The sequence below is a fragment of the Argentina silus genome (assembly GCF_951799395.1).
Source record: "Argentina silus genome assembly, chromosome: 17".
NCBI lineage: Eukaryota > Metazoa > Chordata > Actinopteri > Argentiniformes > Argentinidae > Argentina > Argentina silus.
The window spans coordinates 387,893-407,892 of NC_139671.1; the positions used below are offsets into that span (position 1 = coordinate 387,893).

The following is a 20,000-nucleotide window of genomic DNA, read 5'->3' on the forward strand; positions in this document are numbered from 1 at the left end:
ACCTCCGTTAGTTTTTTCATGGAGGAATTTTAAATGCCAGTTGTGGCGATAGGACAGGCCTGCTAAGTAAACAACTTTATCTAAAAAGAACCGTTTTTAAACACAATATTAGAACTTTTGATCATATTTAATTCAATAGCTTCAGGACAGACCCACGGTGGCATATTTTAACTCGCAGGAGGCAAACGAATAAACGAATAAAACAACGTTTACGCAGTGGAAAAAGTTGGGTTTCTCCTCCGGTAACGCCACGGTAAACACCCTGCACGGAAGATACTTCTGGAAGATCGGTCCTGTCCAAGCTCCCGCGAGCTACGGCAAGTGTCACCACCAGCACACAGTAAAGAAACGGGTGAAACAGCTCTAAATCAGGTAATAAAATCAAGTCCACACACCAACCGTAATCCCGGCGGAGTGTTGTTCATTCCGCCTCTCGGTCAGAGCTCGGGTCCTAAACTCATGCCACTCCGTCTCCCGCGCGGACACACCTGCTGGGACAGGACCATGCTGGATGTACTTGTGTCACAAATCAAACCACAAACCAATAAGCAAAGCATGAGTGAGATCAGGCATTTGGGGGCCAGTGAATAGAGAGCGCATTACGGACAGAGGCGACTATTTACCTCGATAAAGATAACACGGTCCCGCGGGCGCACGGTCACAGGGGCACGTGGTGCGCACGACGCAAGCGCTGTCGCTTTTTGTCGCTCTGTCGCGCTGTCGCTGTCATTGACGCGTTTCAGTCAGCGTAAAAAGCCGCAACCCTGGAGGGACAGGAAAGAGACTGCTCTCCGTGACGGACGTGGGGATGGAGGGATGGAGGGATGGAGGGATGATCAAAAGAGGAGAACATGTCAGTGGAGCGTTCCTAATCACCAAAGGCATCAACAGAGACACCTCCAAGTGCGATAAAACTCATTTCAAAGTCCTGATTAGGCCGATGGACTGGGATTTAAATAAGCTTGTTAGCGGCGACGCCAATCACAATGAATTAGGCATGATTTGTATATAAATAGTATCGTTTCCTCCTTTTGTACATTGACAGAATATTCATATCCGTGAAAGTTTAGAATTAATGTATTCATCTCCTCCTCTCTCCTCCTATCCTCTCCTCCTCTCTGTCCCCTCCCTCTCTCCTCTCCTCCCCCCTCCTCTCCCCCGCAACTTCCCCGGGCCGTTTCTGTAAAAGCAGACTACATTCTCAGGCAAAATACCGGTTTAGAATCACAGTTACGTTCTCACCGGCACCGCACCGGCACCACACCGGCACCGCACCAGCACCGGGCACAGCGGAGTTTCTGCGACACCTGTGGCGTTTTGAAGCCTAGTCAAAATCATCTGAACAACTCTGAAATACTGCTCACAAGACAGAAAGAGGGACTGATACAGTAGAGCAGAGAGAGAGAGAGAGGGAGAGAGAGAGAGAGAGAGGGAGAGGGAGGGAGAGAGAGAGAGAGAGATAGAAAGAGAGACAGAGAGAGAGAGAGAGAGAGAGAGAGGGAGAGAGAGAGAGACAGAGAGAGAGAGAGAGAGAGAGGGAGAGAGAGAGAGAGAGAGGGAGAGGGAGAGAGAGAGAGAGGGAGAGGGAGAGAGAGAGAGGGAGAGAGAGAGAGAGAGAGACTGATACAGTAGAGCAGAGAGAGAGACTTCATAATCAATACAAAGAGAAAAACACATAGAAATTGATTTTTTAAGAGTTTTTCTATTGGGAAAAATATGAAATATGTTCTCTATATATTGACTGTTTTTCCTAGTTCTGGGGTAGCAAGAGCTTCAGTATTTCTGTAGTGTGATAATCAGGTTAGATGTCAGTCCCTGACAAGAGGTATGAACCAGCAGATGTCACCAGATAAACACTGATGTCCACAAGAGCACAGCATTAAATATCATCATGAGAGGTCCCCTTTCTCTCTCTCTCTCTCTCTCTCTGTCTCTCTCTCTCTGTCTCTCTGTCTCTTTTTCTCTCTCTCTCTCTCTCTCTCTCTCTCCTTTTCTCTCTCTCTCCCCCTGTTCTCTCTCTCTCTCTCTCTCTCTCTCTCTCTCTCTCAAACACACACCTTCCTTTTTAAATCATTCAGCCTCAGACCTTCACCTGGTGCCTTCCTGCCTTCCTGCCCTCCTGCCCTCCTGCCTTCCTGCCCTCCTGCCCTCCTGCCCTCCTGCCTTCCTGCCCTCCTGCCCTCCTGCCCTCCTGCCTTCCTGCCCTCCTGCCTTCCTGCCCTCCTGCCTTCCTGCCTTCCTGCCCTCCTGCCCTCCTGCCTTCCTGCCCTCCTGCCCTCCTGCCCTCCTGCCTTCCTGCCCTCCTGCCTTCCTGCCCTCCTGCCTTCCTGCTCTCCTGCCCTCCTGCCCTCCTGCCCTCCTGCCTTCCTGCCTTCCTGCCCTCCTGCCTTCCTGCCCTCCTGCCTTCCTGCCCTCCTGCCCTCCTGCCTTCCTGCCCTCCTGCCCTCCTGCCTTCCTGCCCTCCTGCCTTCCTGCCCTCCTGCCCTCCTGCCTTCCTGCCCTCCTGCCCTCCTGCCTTCCTGCCCTCCTGCCTTCCTGCCCTCCTGCCCTCCTGCCCTCCTGCCTTCCCTCCAGAAGAGAGTTGATGTGGTCATTTACCATCAACTCTCCTCCCACTCCGCCTTTCTGATTACCTCTTTATTAGATTTCTCCCTCTCCCCTCATCCTCTCCCCTCATCCTCTCCCCTCATCCTCTCCCCTCATCCCTCTCCCCTCATCCCTCTTGCCTCCTCCCCTCATCCTCTCATCCCTCTCCCCTCCTCCCCTCATCCCTCTCCCCTCATCCCTCTCCCCTCATCCCTCTCCTCTCATCCCTCTCCCCTCATCCCCTCATCCCTCCTCCTTCTCCCCTCCTCCCTCTCCCCTTATCCTCTCATCCCTCTCCCCTCATCCCCTCCCCTCTCCCCTCATCCTCTCCCCTCATCCCCTCTCCCCTCCTCCCCTCATCCCGTCCCCCCTCATCCCTCTCCCCTCCTCCCCTCTCCCCTCATCCCTCTCCCCTCTCCCCTCCTCCCCTCTCCCCTCTCCCCTCCTCCCCCCATCTCCCCTGCGACTCAGAGAGAGAGAGGCATACAGACATACCGCTGGCAGGCAGCGCCTCTCTCTGATAAGAACACCTGCACGCCAGGCTTCTCTCCGGTAACAATGGGAGCGCGCGGCTAACGGGCTTCTGTTGAAAAAAGAAAAAACGACTTTTTGGAATGTTCTCTTCCGGTGCCTAAAGAAACCCGTCTGCTTTCACAAGAGAACCGGTTATCTTCCCAACCACCGCAAAACCAGTGTTTCACCCTAAATGTGAATTGCGTGAAATGAATCATTTATATTGATTAATCATTATCTATGTTGTTCTGCGGGTGTTGAGACTGTGGATCAGTGGATAGAGACAGACACGAGGAGGAGAAGTGGTGTCAGAGTGGGTTCTCGTCATCGTTGCTCTGCGCGCATTGAAAAAGTGCCTCCCTCCACCGCGCGCATCAGTCGGTGTTGCTCTCCGCGCGCGCCATACCTCCCCGGTCCCACGGACTGTTCCAGCACTTTCTTGGACGGACAGCTCCCGCGCAACCTCAGAGAAAAACCAAAACAAACTTGATCACCGTTTTCATCTCCGTGATTCTTGGATGCCTAAACCCCCTCGCGGACATGGAGGACACCTCAGACAACCTGTCTCTCACCGGAAACCGCGGCTTTTACAACTTTACCGAGGACTGGATACCGGACGGGAGGGAAACGATAGATTTTATCATCCGGTGTGTGATACCGTCCGTGTACATCCTGATCATAACCGTGGGGTTGTTGGGTAACATCACCCTCGTGAAGATCTTTGTCACCAACAGCGCGATGAGGAGCGTCCCGAACATCTTCATCTCGAGCCTGGCCGCCGGGGACCTGCTGCTCCTGGTCACGTGCGTCCCGGTGGACGCCTCCCGGTACTTCTTCGAGGAGTGGATCTTCGGTGTGGTCGCATGTAAACTCATACCGGCGATCCAGCTGACTTCAGTCGGCGTGTCGGTGTTCACGCTCACGGCTCTCAGCGCTGACAGGTATGAAGAGTTACCGTGAAAATGTTTTTTTTTGTTTGTTTTTGGTTCTTTGCCACGGATGACGTCAACGTATGGCAGTGTAAATGTGCTAAGATCATAACTGTCTGTCTTAAAAGTACAGTAGAGGTCATATTTGCGTTATATTCTATATGTCATGATCATGATCATCATCACCATCACCATCATCACCACCATCATCATCATCATCATCATCATCACCACCATCACCATCATCACCACCATCATCATCATCATCATCATCACCACCATCACCATCATCATCATCATCACCACCATCACCATCACTATCATCATCACCATCATCATCATCATCATCATCACCACCATCACCATCACTATCATCATCACCATCATCATCATCATCATCATCATCATCATCATCATCACCACCATCACCATCACCATCACTATCATCATCACCATCATCATCATCATCATCATCATCACCACCATCATCATCATCATCACCACCATCACCATCACCATCACTATCATCATCACCATCATCATCATCATCATCATCATCACCACCATCACCATCACCATCATCATCATCATCACCACCATCATCATCGTCATCATCGTCATCATTGTCATCATCATCACCATTACCATCATCATCATCACCACCACCACCATCATCATCACCACCACCATCATCATCATCACCACCACCACTACAGCTCATTGCTCTAGAGGCTGAAAGGAGAACAGGAGAACAGAGGGAGAGAGGAGGAGAGGAGGAGAGGAGAGGAGAGGAGAGGAGAAGAGGAGAGGAGAGGAGAGGAGAGGAGAGGAGAAGAGGAGAGGAGAGGAGAGGAGAGGAGAGGAGAAGAGAGGAGGAGAGGAGAGGAGAGGAGAGGAGAGGAGAGGAGAGGAGAGGAGAAGAGAAGAGAGGAGGAGACTGCAGGGAGAGAAAGAGAGGAATAGAGTGGCTGTTTATCCTCCCTGGGAGGAACAGGTGAGGTGGAGAGATAAAGGGATGGAACTCCACTGTCCTCACACAGCCGAGCCAACACACCAGGGGAGGCTGGCAGAGGTAGAAATTGGAGGACGGCTCATTGTAATGCATGGTGTGCATGTGTGTTTGATACCATTCATTGTTCTATTCCATGCATTACAATGAGCCCGTCCTCCGATTTCTACCTCCGCCAGCCTCCCCTGCAGTATATAGGGTAGAGGTAGATGCAGTTCTGGAGGCTAGAGACCAGAACTCCCTCCTTTCCTCTCCTCCTTTCTTCTCCTATTAGAGCAGAGAGGTCTGACAGGCGCGGTCTGAAAGGTCAGCCACCAGACCTAGCTAACCTCTCCTCCCCCCCCCCCCCCCCCTCCTCTCCTCCTCCATCCCCTCTCCCTCTCCTCTACTACCCCTCCCTCCCCTCCCTCCCCCCCCCCCCCCCCCCCCGACAATGCTGTAATCACCTCTCCCTGATCAGGCTGCACATCGATTGGCTGATTGAGGGGATCTCTGGGTGCATCAGTGATCACAACCGACCATTATTGACCAATGGGAGGCTGTTTAAGCGATGTCCCAGGGTCCTCCTGGTCTGCCACACCAAGCCCGGTCCATCTGACCACCAAGAGACCTCCTTTACCAGGGGAGGCTAGTGGAGGTAGAAATCGGAGGACGGGCTCATTGTAATGGAACAGAATGAGGAACGGTATCAAACACACATGCATTACAAGGCGGCGAGGCCAGAGGGTCAAATCCATATTCATGTGTATTTGTGGTTAATTCATAATGCATATCGTCTCAAACTATCATCATTCCATAATGCATAACTATCATCATTTCACATGCAGCTGCATCGTCGCCAGAGAAACGCCAGGTCTGTGTTTGTCTTGTACCGCTGCGAAAATGCGTCAGGCGAGAGCTTTTGCCCTCTGACCCTGACCCTGACTCTGACTCTGACCCTGACCCTGACCCTGACCTGACCCTGACCCTGCTCTACTACGCCACAGAATCCCAGAGAGCAGCACCTCCCGATTTCCCTGTCAGTTCCGTGCTGTCATTCATGTCCTGGTCATTGGACCAATCAGCGGTCTAATCCTAGCAGAGCTGAGGTGGCGTTTCTGCTCTTCTGGTCTTCGTGGCGTTGTGACGCGCTTTAGACGTCCCACAGGTGCTGCTGAGGTCACAGCATCATTAGCCTCTCTCCTGCAGCTCACACACACACACACACACACACACACACACACACACACACACACACACACACACACACACACACACACGCACACACACACATTGTATTTCTGCCAGGTCTCTTGATTTGCAAAGATGAAGAAATGTGAAGTTAATTTGATTGATTAAATAATTATCACATAATTAATATTTCAAGGAAGTGAAAGTGGCGGGCCAGCTGGGCGGTGTGGAGGGAACTCTGCTTCAATCGGATTTCATGATTCATTCCCAAATATCAGCATAAACGCTCTCCAGAAAACCTCCATGTTTGGAGCCAGAGCAGGCCTGCCCACGTCCACACAGATCAACTCCAAACTTCCCAGAATCCACCGTTTGTTTGCTGCTTCAGTGATGCTGAAAACACATTTAAATGATGATTTGTTCTGGTTTCTTTAGCGAGGCTTTTCACACAATAACAAACAAACACACACACACAACACCCACACACACACACACACACACGTATATGTATGCCCGCGCTTATGTCTGTGCCTGTGTGTGTGTGTGTGTGTGTGTGTGTGTGTGTGTGTGTGTGTGTGTGTGTGTGTGTGTGTGTGTGTGTGTGTGTGTATCCTCCTATCCCCAGGTACAAAGCCATTGTGAACCCGATGGACATCCAGACGTCCGGCGCCGTGTTCTGGACCTGCCTGAAGGCCGGGTCCATCTGGGTGGTGTCGGTGGTTCTGGCGGTGCCAGAGGCGGTCTTCTCCGAGGTGGTCCACATGCCCGACAGCGCCAACGGCACCTTCACCAACTGTGTGCCGTACCCCCTCTCTGACGAGATGCACCCCAAGATCCACTCCGTCCTCATCTTCCTCATCTACTTCCTGGTCCCCCTGGCCATCATCACCATCTACTACTACCACATCGCCAGGACCCTCATCAGGAGCGCCCACAACATGCCGGGGGAGGTCAGCGAGCACTCCAAGAGACAGGTGAGGTCAGGAGACAGTAAACTAGAGGTCAGGGAGACAGGTAACCAGAGATCAGTGAGACAGGTAACCACCAGGGGAGGTCAGGGAGACAGGTAACCAGAGGTCAGAGAGACAGGTGAGGTCAGGGAGACAGGTAACCACCTGGGGAGGTCAGGGAGAGGTCAGGGAAGGCCAGGGGAGGTCAGGGAGACAGGTAACCACCTAGGGAGGTCAGGGAGACAGGTAACCAGAGGTCAGGGAGACAGGTAACCGCCAGGGGAGGTCAGGGAGACAGGTAACCAGAGGTCAGGGAGACAGGTAACCGCCAGGGGAGGTCAGGGAGAGGTCAGGGGAGGCCAGGGAGACAGGTAACCATCAGAGGCGGTTAGGGAGGTCACGGAGACAGGTAACCATCAGAGGCGGTTAGGGAGGTCAGGGAGACAGGTAACCATCAGAGGCGGTTAGGGAGGTCAGGGAGACAGGTAACCATCAGAGGCGGTTAGGGAGGTCAGGGAGACAGGTAACCGCCAGGGGAGGTCAGGAGACAGGTAGCCAGAGATCAGTGAGACAGGTAACCAGAGATCAGTGAGACAGGTACCCAGAGATCAGTGAGACAGGTAACCACCAGGGGAGGTCAGGGAGAGGTCAGAGAGCACTCCAAGAGAGGTGAGATCAGTGACCCAGTGTCAATCATCTATAGTCAAATAAGGATTATAGTCAAATAAGGATGTCTCCTCAACACCACAGGGTTTGATTGAATAGCGTCCCAGGTTTTTCATATCAATTCCAGGAGAGGCTGAGGTGGAGGCTAGTGGAGGCTGGTGGAGGCTAGTGGAGGCTGGTGAAGGCTAGTGGAGGCTGGTGGAGGCTGGTGGAAGCTGGTGAAGGCTAGTGGAGGCTGGTGGAGGCTGATGGAGGCTGGTGAAGGCTAGTGGAGGCTGGTGCAGGCTGGTGGAGGCTGGTGGAGGCTAGTGGAGGCTAGTGGAGGCTGGTGGGGTAGAAGCCTCTCCTAGTCTATACAGGTTGTATTACTGCATGTTACACTAGCAGTAAATACTTAACAGGCAGAAAGGTTAAGTAGAGGACCGTGTCAGGAAGCATCGTGATTGGTTGAGGCACGCTTGCTTGATCTTTAATGTCTTAAGAACATAATAGTTCAGGAGAAGGGAAGGGACATCGTAAACGTTAGCCAATGGTCTGGCTGAATGGATTTAATTAAGGCTTAATTGACCGAAGTGTAATAAACGTCTCTGCTTGGAACATTTCAGACAAGGTTAAAGACATCTGATATTATACATCACTGTAGAGGCCAAGTCTAGCTCAGAACATCTGATATTATACATCACTGTAGAGGCCAAGTCTAGCTCAGGACCGATGCAGACCTTGAGGCCCCAGGACAGGACTAAGGTTTGGACTATAATCCAGACAATATAGATCAGGATTAAGACCTGAATTTGATCCAGACCAGATTAAGACTAGGATTTGACCCAGACCAGCACTGAGGTCAGGACCAAGACTAGGACTATAATCCAGACCATGAATATTGAGGACAAGACTTAGAACAGTGCAGACCAACACTAGGACTAGGACCGTGTCAGGGTCTTTTAATCCAGGACTAGGTTTAATCTGGGTCTGGTAATCTGGCCCATAGGAAGTCCCCTTGTCCATCGTCCCGGGGAAATGAGCTTGTGTTGTTCTGCTCGACTCCAGAACCTCTGTGGGCCGAGGAGCGACACAGGCCACTACCCCCCCCCCCTCTCCCGCCCCCCCCCCACCCCTAAATCCAGGCCCGTCTTGTAGTCCCAGTCCGTCCCTGGTACTAGACATAATGCACTGGACCAGTCAGGACTCCACCCGGCTCTGAGACACACTCCTACGACACACAGGATTGGACGATATCTAAGACAAGCCTGAGTGATGAGCCAATGGGAACTATTGTTACTTTGAACCTTCAAGTACACTCCTACCACCATCCGGACCAACATCCTTCCAAACCAACGCTGGTGTTGTTGTTGTTGTTGTTGTTGTTGATGATGTTTCTACTGTCCATCTGCTGCAGAATGCGTCTGTCCTTCAGACATAATGAGATGAGGTAATCAGAGGCAGGCCGTGGTTGGTAATCTCCTGTTAGACACATCCTGTGGGCTTTCTGCTGCCTCACCTCCCCTCTCATCTGGAGGAAAGGCTGATAGCATCAGAGACCGTTGAGAGGGAGAGATGTATTTAACAGTAATTATGTGACACGCTGCATAAGCCTGATGAAAGACCGACCAGAGAGTAAGTGTGTGTATGTGTGTGTGTGTGTGTGTGTGTGTGTGTGTGTGTGTGTGTCTGTGTGTGTGTGTGTGTGTGTGTGTGTGTGTGTGTGTGTGTGTGTGTGTGTGTGTGTCTGTGTGTGTGTGTGTGAGAGGTGGGACAGGAGATAATTTGGACTTCATTATTGTCTCAAGTCATAATCCTCTAAATCATTTGTTCAGTCTGATCTGGTCCATCTGGTCACGCGTGTGCTGGGAACATGGAGGACAACTGAGAATGGAGTTCAGGACTTCCTGTAAAAAGCTATTAAAAGATCCAATCTTTCTCCATTTGCACCAGAAAAAAGAATGAATTCAAGGATTGGCCTTTTGTAAGAAATCCACCATTTAATAGAAACAATAACATCACCCTGCCTCTGCAGCAGAGTGAGAGAGACTTCAGGGCTTCATTCATGAAACATCCAGTCTCCAGTAACAGCCAGAGAGGCAGGGACGGGGGGACGGGGGGACGCAGAGACACGGAGACGCAGGGACGGGGGGACGCAGAGACATGGAGACACAGGGACGGGGGGACGCAGAGACACAGAGACGCAGGGACGGGGGGACGCAGAGACACAGAGACACAGGGACGCAGGGACGGGGGGACGCAGAGACACGGAGACGCAGGGACGCAGAGACACGGGGACGCAGGACACAGAGACACACAGACGCAGGACACGGAGACACAGAGACGGGGGGACGCAGAGACACGGTGACGCAGAGACACGGAGACGCAGAGACACAGAGACGGGGGGACGGGGGGACGCAGAGACACGGAGACACGGAGATGCAGGACACGGAGACGCAGAGACGGGGGGACGGGGGGACGCAGAGACACGGAGACGCAGAGACACGGAGACACAGAGACACGGAGACACGGAGACACAGAGACATGGAGACACGGAGATGCAGAGACACGGAGACACGGGGACGGGACGCCGTGGGGACGGGACGCCGTGGGGACGCGGGGGGGGGCGGAGACAGAGGCAGCACTGTCTTACACACTGCAGGCTGTTTGGCCGGTTGCCAGAATAATCACCAAACATCCCAGAATAATCACCAAACATCCCAGAATAATCACCAAACATTAGGCGATGTCTCCTGTATTTTAGATGATAGCAACAGCCTCGGATACGGTCCATTGGTTTCCAGCTGTTCACCTGTTCCACCGTCTCCAAGGCAACAGTTATATTGATAGACAGGTATTATTATTGAACGGTTCGGTACGTTACAGTGCCTTGGTGCTTATTGTTTTGTTCTTAATCACTTTTATTCATATCCTTACTTTTCACTGCACTGATGAGAGGATGAGAGGTAGAGAGATAGAGAGATAGAGAGGTAGAGAGATAGAGAGATAGAGAGGTAGAGAGATAGAGAGGTAGAGAGATAGAGAGATAGAGAGATAGAGAGGTAGAGAGATAGAGAGATAGAGAGATAGAGAGGTAGAGAGATAGAGATAGAGAGATAGAGAGATAGAGAAGTAGAGAGATAGAGAGATAGAGAGATAGAGAGGTAGAGAGATAGAGAGATAGAGAGATAGAGAGGTAGAGAGATAGAGAGGTAGAGAGATAGAGAGGTAGAGAGGTAGAGAGATAGAGATAGAGAGGTAGAGAGAAGTTGCTCAGTTGGATGGTGTCCAGCTGTATGCTGCGTATGATAAATAACATTTGGTTTGGTTTGGTTTGGTTTGGTTTGGTTTGGTTTGGTTTGGTTTGGTTTGGTTTGGTTTGGTTTGACAAGGCCCTTTCTTAGTCAGCTGGAAATATCAGCCATAAGTCATCTCCCTCCTCGTCATAATCACCGTCACCATAAACATAAATAACAAACAACAAAAAGTTGACAAAATGATTTCGAACAATAGCTACAGGAAATGAAATGTTTTAGTTATTGAAGATGATTGTTGAAGATGTTTTGACAAAAATCAAAACCAAAGACGTCAACATCTAAAATCATCCAAGCATGACATCTATTTCCTTTTAACATGTTTATTAATCAAAGCTGCTCCTTTGATGTCATTATGGGTCCTCATTGAAACAGCAGATCATGGTTTCCAGGGCAACGCATACATTGTTTTCTGCTGCGTGGCTCTGGGGATTTATGTCCTCACCAATAACAATATCCACAGTGAGGGTGTCTGTCTGTGTGTCTGTCTGTGTGTGTCTGTCTGTCTGTCTGTCACAGTATTGATTGGATTGATTGATGAATTGTGATGTGAAGGTTCTCGTGTGGTTGACAGTTGTAGTTGACGGTGTGGGTTTGCGTGAGGTGCCTAAAAGCATGATGGGAGGTCTGCCAGCATGGCTTGACAGCTGGCAGACAATGAAGCAGCGTTTAATCATGAGGATTATTGAGCCTATCAGACCAGCCAGGCCTCTCCCCATCTCAACCCAGCCAGGCCTCTCTCCATCTCAACCCAGCCAGGCCTCTCTCCATCTCAACCCAGCCAGGCCTCTCCCCATCTCTCTCCCATCTCTCTCTCCATCTCTCTCCCATCTCTCTCCCCATCTCTCTCTCCATCCCTCTCTCTGTCTCTCTCTGTCTCTCTCTCTATCTCTCTCCATCTGAAACCCAGCCAGGCCTGTCTCCCCATCTCTCCATCTCTCTCTCCATCTCAACCCTACTCTCTCCATCTCTCTCTCCATCTCTCTCTCCATCTCTCTCCATCTCAACCCCCCTCTCTCCATCTCTCTCTGTCTCTCTCTCCTTCTCTTTCCATCTCAGAGTTTGTGAATGAGCGAGTAAGAGAGAGAGAGAGAGAGAGAGAGAGAGAGAGAGAGAGAGAGGGAGGGAGAGAGAGAGAGAGAGAGAGAGAGAGAGAGAGAGAGTAGTGATTGTAGGATGTTGTATGAGTGTGTTGTATGAGTGTGTTGTATGAGTGTGTTGTATGAGAGTGTTGTATGAGTGTGTTGTATGAGTGTGTTGTATGAGTGTGTGGCCCTTATGAGAGGAGACTCTGACCTTCTCTAAGAGGTCTCCTCATCTCCTTCTCTAAGAGGTCTCCTCATCTCCTTCTCTAAGAGGTCTCCTCATCTCCTTCTCTAAGAGGTCTCCTCATCTCCTTCTCTAAGAGGTCTCCTCATCTCCTGTTATTCTTTACTCCATCGGAAGCAGATAGAAACAAAATTGCATTTCCCAGGAATATTACCTTTCAATTTGAAAGTAAAAAAAAACATAGAATGGAATGGAATTGTGTTTCTGCCTAGTGCATGAATAACACCATATATAGAATAGGGCAGGAGAGGCTGGTGGAGGTAGAACACCAGGAGAGGCTGGTGGAGGTAGACATCGGAGGATGGGCTCATTGTCATGCATGGAATGGAATGGTATCAAACTTTCCTCCACTACAATTCCTCATTCCATTCCATGCATGACAATGAGCCTGTCCTCCAATGTCTACCTCCACCAGCCTCCCCTGGTGTTCTACCTCCACCAGCCTCCCGTGGTGTTCTACCTCCACCAGCCTCCCCTGGTGTTCTACCTCCACCAGCCTCCCGTGGTGTTCTACCTCCACCAGCCTCCCGTGGTGTTCTACCTCCACCAGCCTCCCGTGGTGTTCTACCTCCACCAGCCTCCCGTGGTGTTCTACCTCCACCAGCCTCCCCTGGTGTTCTACCTCCTCCAGCCTCTCCTGGTGTTCTACCTCCACCAGCCTCCCCCGGTGTTCTAACTCCACCAGCCTCCCCTGGTGTTCTACCTCCACCAGCCTCCCCTGGTGTTCTACCTCCACCAGCCTCCCCTGGTGTTCTACCTCCACCAGCCTCCCCTGGCATAATGCCTTTCTCCTGTTCTATTGCTAGTCTTCCAACAACACCCTCTCCTCTTCCTCTTCCTCCCCTCTCCTCTTTCTCTTCCTCTCCTAGATGGAGACCAGGAAGCGTCTGGCCAAGATCGTCCTGGTCTTCGTGGGCCTGTTCGCCCTCTGCTGGTTCCCCAACCACGTCCTGTACATGTACCGCTCCTTTAACTACCAGCACATCGATCTGTCTCTGTCCCACCTGGTCATCACGCTGCTGGCGCGCGTCCTCAGCTTCTCGGGCTCCTGCGTCAACCCGTTCGCCCTCTACCTGCTCAGCGAGAGCTTCCGCCGCCATTTCAACAGCCAGCTGCACTGCAGCCGCAAGGCGCACCGCCAGAGAGACGTCAGCTACCTGCAGAGCACGTCGGCCTTCCGCATGACCTCCATCAAGAAGACGACCACGCCGCTGGTCGTCAACGGGCACGGCGCCTCCACCACCACCGCCACCGCCAGCGCCACCGCCAGCGGTGTAGGAGGAGGAGGAAGCAGACAGGAAGTCTCGCTGTAGGGAGGAAGGAAGGTCGTGTTTAGAATGGTGGGACATTGTTGTGGGGGTGTGTGTGTGTTGGGGGGGGGGACTGGGGGGGGTAGGGATTGGGGGTGGGGGGGTGGGGGGGTGTGTGTGTTGGGGGGGGGGTAGGGATGGGGGATGGGGGGTGGGGGGGGTGTGTGTGTTGGGGGGGGGGGACTGGGGGGGGTAGGGATGGGGGGTGGAGGGGTGGGGGGTGGGGGGGGACTGGGGGGGGTAGGGGTGGGGGGTGGGGGGGTGTTTCAGATAGAATCACACGGTCCAGAACAGACATGACGTAGAAGATGAGTGGAATGTTGAGTCATGTCTGCTGGTTGTGTTTCCAGGGTATTCCACCGTGCGTGGAAACGGGAGGCAACGTTAATGTGTTTGCTGGTAAAGGTGAAGGTGGTAGGGGGCAGTAGAGAGGTAGGGAGGGTCACGTGGTCTTCATGGACCGCTTGGCTCCACCTATTGTCTCTCTCTCTCCTACGACACCACGCACCGCTGCTGACAGGAACCTGACTGTGGACAGACAGACAGGGATGGTTAACCCCCGCCTGTCTGGAGCTCTGGAGAGAGTCTGCAATGTTGTGGTTTCTCTCACTCTGTTTCCTTCTATCGATCTTTTCTGTTTCTCTCTCTGTCTTTTTCTCTCTTTCTCTCTCTTCCCCCCCTTTGTCTGCCTCTGTCTCTCTCTCCTTCTCTCTTTCTCCCTCCCCCCCTCTCTCTCTCCCCCCCTCTCTCTATCTCTCTCTCTCTCCCTCCCTCCCTCTCTCTCTCTCTCTCTCTCTTTCTCTCTCTCCCCCTCCCTCTCTTTCTCTTTCTCTCTCTCCCCCTCCCTCTCTCTCCCTCTCTCTGCACGTTTCTCCTCTGTTATAACTGCTCTGCCTGTGACACCAGCTGTCCAAAATCCAAAAGCCAAAAGGAGGTCATGTGCCCAGATGAAAGGAAATCTCTGTCCCTGATCCCCAAACATCTTCCTAATGGAACCAGAGAACACAGACACATTCAAGGGTAATCATTCCAGCCCCGGGAACCTACCTTTCTCCATTTCCTCTGTATGAACTTGTCAAAGACAGCAGAGGGGGCAGAGGCTGGAGGCTGATGGAGACTGGAGGCTGATGGAGGTAGAGATCAGAGGACGTGCTCATTGTAATGTATGGGATGGAATGAGGAATGGTATTATTCCATTGGATGCATTACAATGAGCACGTCCTCCGATCTCTACCTCCATCAGCCTCCTCTACGGGAAACGTACCTTACTCAATGCACATAGACACACCTGGAGCCATTTCCTGTGTCTTGATGTCCCAGAAGGAGTCTGAAGGGAGACATGGGAGTTCCTTTCTTGTGAGCACTGTGACTAAGCCATTTCTACGTGCTACGCTGTATATATATCTACATCTGAATGTTTATCTGAATGTTTATCTGTATATGTTGATGCCACACATGTTTAGTTTTTATTATGAAAGAAGTGAAGTTGAAACGCTGTAACACCACAGCTGTAACACCACAGCTGTAACACCACAGCAGGGTTGAAACGCTGTAACACCACAGCAGGGTTGAAACGCTGTAACACCACAGCTGTAACACCACAGCTGTAACACCACAGCAGGGTTGAAACGTTGTAACACCACAGCAGGGCTGAAACGCTGTAACACCACAGCAGGGCTGAAACGCTCCAGAGTCTAACCTCACCCAGGATTACGTTCAGTGCTTTATTTGATCATCTTAATAAATGCAAATCTTAAATACAGATTGTGCCTTCCCCGATGACTACGCAGCATTAGTCAAATACGATCTGCATTTAATCATTGAGGAGCTCCTCAGTCACACGGTGCGTGTCTTCCTCTCTGCGCTCCCAGCCGGAGGGACGCAGAGCGGGTGTCCTCCAGCTGTTCTCACGCAATTATCAAATCAATGTGCTTGTGAGTAGGTTGGAGTACGCCTGAAGGGCCGCCATGGTCGCTGATCCGCTGAGCGGTCCATCGATCCGACTGAGATCAGACGCTAACACTGGGGGCGTTCCTGTCCTTGTTACTATGTAATAACAGTATGACGCATTATTACCCTGTAATTACATTGGTATTAAGGACACTGTAAAATGTAAAAAAAACAATGTAAGGTTTGTACCTTAAAAGGTACATACCAGGCTGTGGATGTGTCAGTTGATTGTGTTCACCTCTTCCCAGAGTGGGATATTAGAAGACTGGCACCAATGAGCTTCAAATACTGTAGTTCTTTATAAAATACAGTAGTTCTATATAACTTCCTGGTTCAACTTCCTGATTTACCCAATATAGATTTCTTATTGGACTAACAACCAGTTGCCTGGCAACATGCTCCGTTGGTATAATGTAAAGGAAGTATTTGCCATTGGCCTTCATTAGTGCCACTCTTCCTTCTAGAACACTCTGGAACACTCTGGAACACTTGTGTTTTACCCTTTTCACCATCTTGGTAAATGACTTGTGTTTATGACCTACTAGCCCATGGCCCCCTCCTCTCCTCTCCTCTCCTCTCCTCTCCTCTCCTCTCCTCTCCTCTCCTCTCTTCTCCTCTCCTCTCCCCTCCCCTCCCCTCCTCTCCTCTCCTCTCCCCTCCTCTCCTCTCCTCTCCTCTCCTCCCCTCTCCTCTCCTCTCCTCTCCTCTCCTCTCCCCTCCTCTCCCTTCCCCTCCTCTCCTCTCCTCTCCTCTCCTCTCCTCTCCTCTCCTCTCCTCTCCCCTCCTCTCCTCTCCTCTCCTCTCCTCTCCTCTCCTCTCCCCTCCTCTCCCTTCCCCTCCTCTCCTCTCCCCTCCTCTCCCCTCCTCTCCTCTCCTCTCCTCTCCTCTCCTCTCCTCTCCTCTCCCCTCCTCTCCTCTCCTCTCCTCTCCTCTCCCCTCCTCTCCTCTCCTCTCCTCTCCTCTGGAATCACATGATGAACCACATTCATGTCACCCTGTAGTGTGAAACCTCAGTCACCTCCTCACTGCATGTAAAACTACCCCACTGGATCACTCCATTATCACATGATAAACTGTCCACCTGGGATCGGAACGGCTGTGGGTCTGGGTCTGGTCTGGTCTGGTCTGGGTCTGGGCCTGGGCCTGGGCCTGGGCCTGGGCCTGGGTCTGGTCTGGGTCAGGTCTGGTCTGGTCGGGTCTGGTCTGGGTCTGGCCTGGTCTGGGTCTGGTCTGGTCTGGTCTGGGCCTGGGCCTGGGCCTGGGCCTGGGTCAGGTCAGGTCTGGTCTGGGTCTGGGCCTGGGTCTGGGTCTGGGTTTGGGTCTGGTCTGGGCCTGGGCCTGGGCCTGGATCTGGGTCTGGGTCTGGGTCTAGTCTGGGTCTGGGTCTGGGTCTGGGTCTGGTCTGGGTCTTGTCTGGTCTGGGTCTGATCTGGGTCTGGGCCAGGGCCTGGGATCGGAACGGCTGTGGGTCTGGGTCTGGGTCTGGGTCTGGTCTGGTCTGGTCTGGTCTGGTCTGGGCCTGGGTCTGGGTCTGGGTCTGGTCTGGTCGGGTCTGGTCTGGGTCTGTGCTGACTAGGTGAAGGTATCTGTGACGTTATGATTTCTTTGCCTTCATCTCTCTCTTCTCCTCATACATCACCAGTCATACGTGTGTGAAATATTGATTGTTTGACAAACCAAACATTTATGAATGTGATGCTATGACATTATCACACAGAATAATGAGTATAAAGGTGTATATTGTGATGTCATTAATAAACTCTACTCACAAGCTTTTACACGTCCGAGTCTGTGTGTGTGTGTGTGACCAGCTGGGGTTTGAACACAGGTCTCCCATATGGAAGACACACGCTAAGTCGCTGAGCTAAAGCCTAGTCCCTGGACCGCCTCCTCTACAGGGGGACAGCCATTGGTCCCTCTGGCGATGATTCCTTGTGTATTCAGGCTTATTCTAGGCAGAGAAAGACAGAGCGGTATATCACACCAGAGTAACACAAGTATCAGTCAACCAAGTACTGGAGAACCAAGGGTTTTATACTATAGTATAGTTTATTGTATTATAGTGTAGTGTAGTGTAGTATAGAACAGTTTAGTATAGTACATTATAGTATAGAACAGTAGAGTATAGTATATTATAGTGTAGTAAGGTAGAGTATAGTGTAGTATAGAACAGTTTAGTATAGTACATTATAGTATATTATAGTGTAGTGTAGTATAGTATAGTATATTATAGTGGTTGTGTCTGTCGTTGTCTCTAGTGGTTGTGGTGGTTGTGTCTGTCGTTGTCTCTAGTGGTGGTTGTGTCTGTCGTTGTCTCTAGTGGTGGTTGTGTCTGTCGTTGTCTCTAGTGGTGGTTGTGTCTGTCGTTGTCTCTAGTGGTGGTTGTGTCTGTCGTTGTCTCTAGTGGTTGTGGTGGTTGTGTCTGTCGTTGTCTCTAGTGGTGGTTGTGTCTGTCGTTGTCTCTAGTGGTGGTTGTGTCTGTCGTTGTCTCTAGTGGTGGTTGTGTCTGTTGTTGTCTCTAGTGGTGGTTGTGTCTGTCGTTGTCTCTAGTGGTGGTTGTGTCTGTCGTTGTCTCTAGTGGTGGTTGTGTCTGTCGTTGTCTCTAGTGGTGGTTGTGTCTGTCGTTGTCCCTAGTGGTGGTTGTGTCTGTTGTTGTCTCTAGTGGTGGTTGTGTCTGTCGTTGTCTCTAGTGGTGGTTGTGTCTGTCGTTGTCCCTAGTGGTGGTTGTGTCTGTTGTTGTCTCTAGTGGTGGTTGTGTCTGTCGTTGTCTCTAGTGGTGGTTGTGTCTGTCGTTGTCTCTAGTGGTGGTTGTGTCTGTCGTTGTCTCTAGTGGTTGTGGTGGTTGTGTCTGTCGTTGTCCCTAGTGGTAGTTGTGTCTGTCGTTGTCCCTAGTGGTGGTTGAGATGTGAGGATCAGAGGAGATAATGGATGAGAGGATCAGAGAACGCACACAACAGTCAACAGTCGGCTACGATGTTATAGAACATGTTATAGAACGCTGTTATAGAACATGTTATAGAACACTGTTATAGAACGCTGTTATAGAACGTTGTTATAGAACATGTTATAGAACGCTGTTATAGAACATGTTATAGAATGCTGTTATAGAACATGTTATAGAATGCTGTTGTAGAACGCTGTTGTAGAACGCTATTATAGAACATGTTATATAACGCTGTTGTAGAACGCTGTTATAGAACATGTTATAGAACGCTGTTATAGAACATGTTATATGCTGTTATATAACATGTTATAGAATGCTGTTGTAGAACGCTGTTGTAGAACGCTGTTATAGAACATGTTATAGAACGCTGTTATAGAACATGTTATATGCTGTTATATAACATGTTATAGAATGCTGTTGTAGAACGCTGTTGTAGAACGCTGTTATAGAACATGTTATAGAACGCTGTTATAGAACGCTGTTATAGAACGCTGTTATAAAATGCTGTTGTAGAATGCTGTCATAGAACGCTGTTGTAGAATGCTGTTATGGAACGCTGTTATAAAACACTGTTGTAGAATGCAGTTATAGAACGCTGTTATAGAATGCTGTTATAGAACGCTGTTATAGAACGCTGTTGTAGAATGCTGTTATAGAACGCTGTTATAGAACATGTTAATCTTTAGAACAAAGTAAGAGACAGACAGGCCAGCCGCTGGCAGAGAGATGATTAGCTTTTAGCTAAGTACATGATTTATGAACCACTTTTCTGCATCTATCCATCATCGACTACACTGATTATTAATGGTTAATAGGAACAGGGGGAAGAATCATCATTTTAGAATGCTCGTCAATCAAAAGCCCAGCAAGCATGTACAGTAACATTCATTACTGCAGTGGCATTCATAATGATTTATTATAATCATTACCTATACAATTATTATGACACCGTCACTTGTCTGGGTTTGTTAATGTTATGACAGTCAGCATTCACGACGGCGACCAAAGGCGCCATTTCCTCCCAGTTGACCTTATTAGGGTGGTGTTTGATAAAGCTGGTGATTCCCTGCGTGTTGATTGGCCCAGAGCGACAGCGGCTGATGAGATCTAACAGCTCCTCAGAGGCCGGCCTTCAATACCTCATCTGCATATCCAGGCTGCTAATCCAATCTCCTGTCACCACCTCAAACGTGATTGGACAGCAGCGACAGGGGTTCTCAGAACTTCCAACTGCCATGTTGAGTTTGGGTGACGAGCAGAGGGTTGATTCTACAACACTCCACCACCATCATCATCATCATCATCATCATCATCATCATCATCATCACCATCATCATCATCACCATCATCA

General features: G+C 50.6%; 1 protein-coding gene across 1 annotated transcript; it reads left to right on the forward strand.

Annotated features, from left to right (window-relative positions):
- Window positions 1-3,639: 3,639 nt before the first annotated feature.
- nmbr (neuromedin B receptor) lies at window positions 3,640-13,758 on the forward strand (the record flags this gene model as incomplete). Its single annotated transcript, XM_083688713.1, has 3 exons — window positions 3,640-4,040; window positions 6,833-7,181; window positions 13,315-13,758. 3 exons carry the CDS (start codon window positions 3,640-3,642, stop codon window positions 13,756-13,758), a joined length of 1,194 nt encoding a protein of 397 aa, XP_083544839.1.
- Window positions 13,759-20,000: the final 6,242 nt, after the last annotated feature.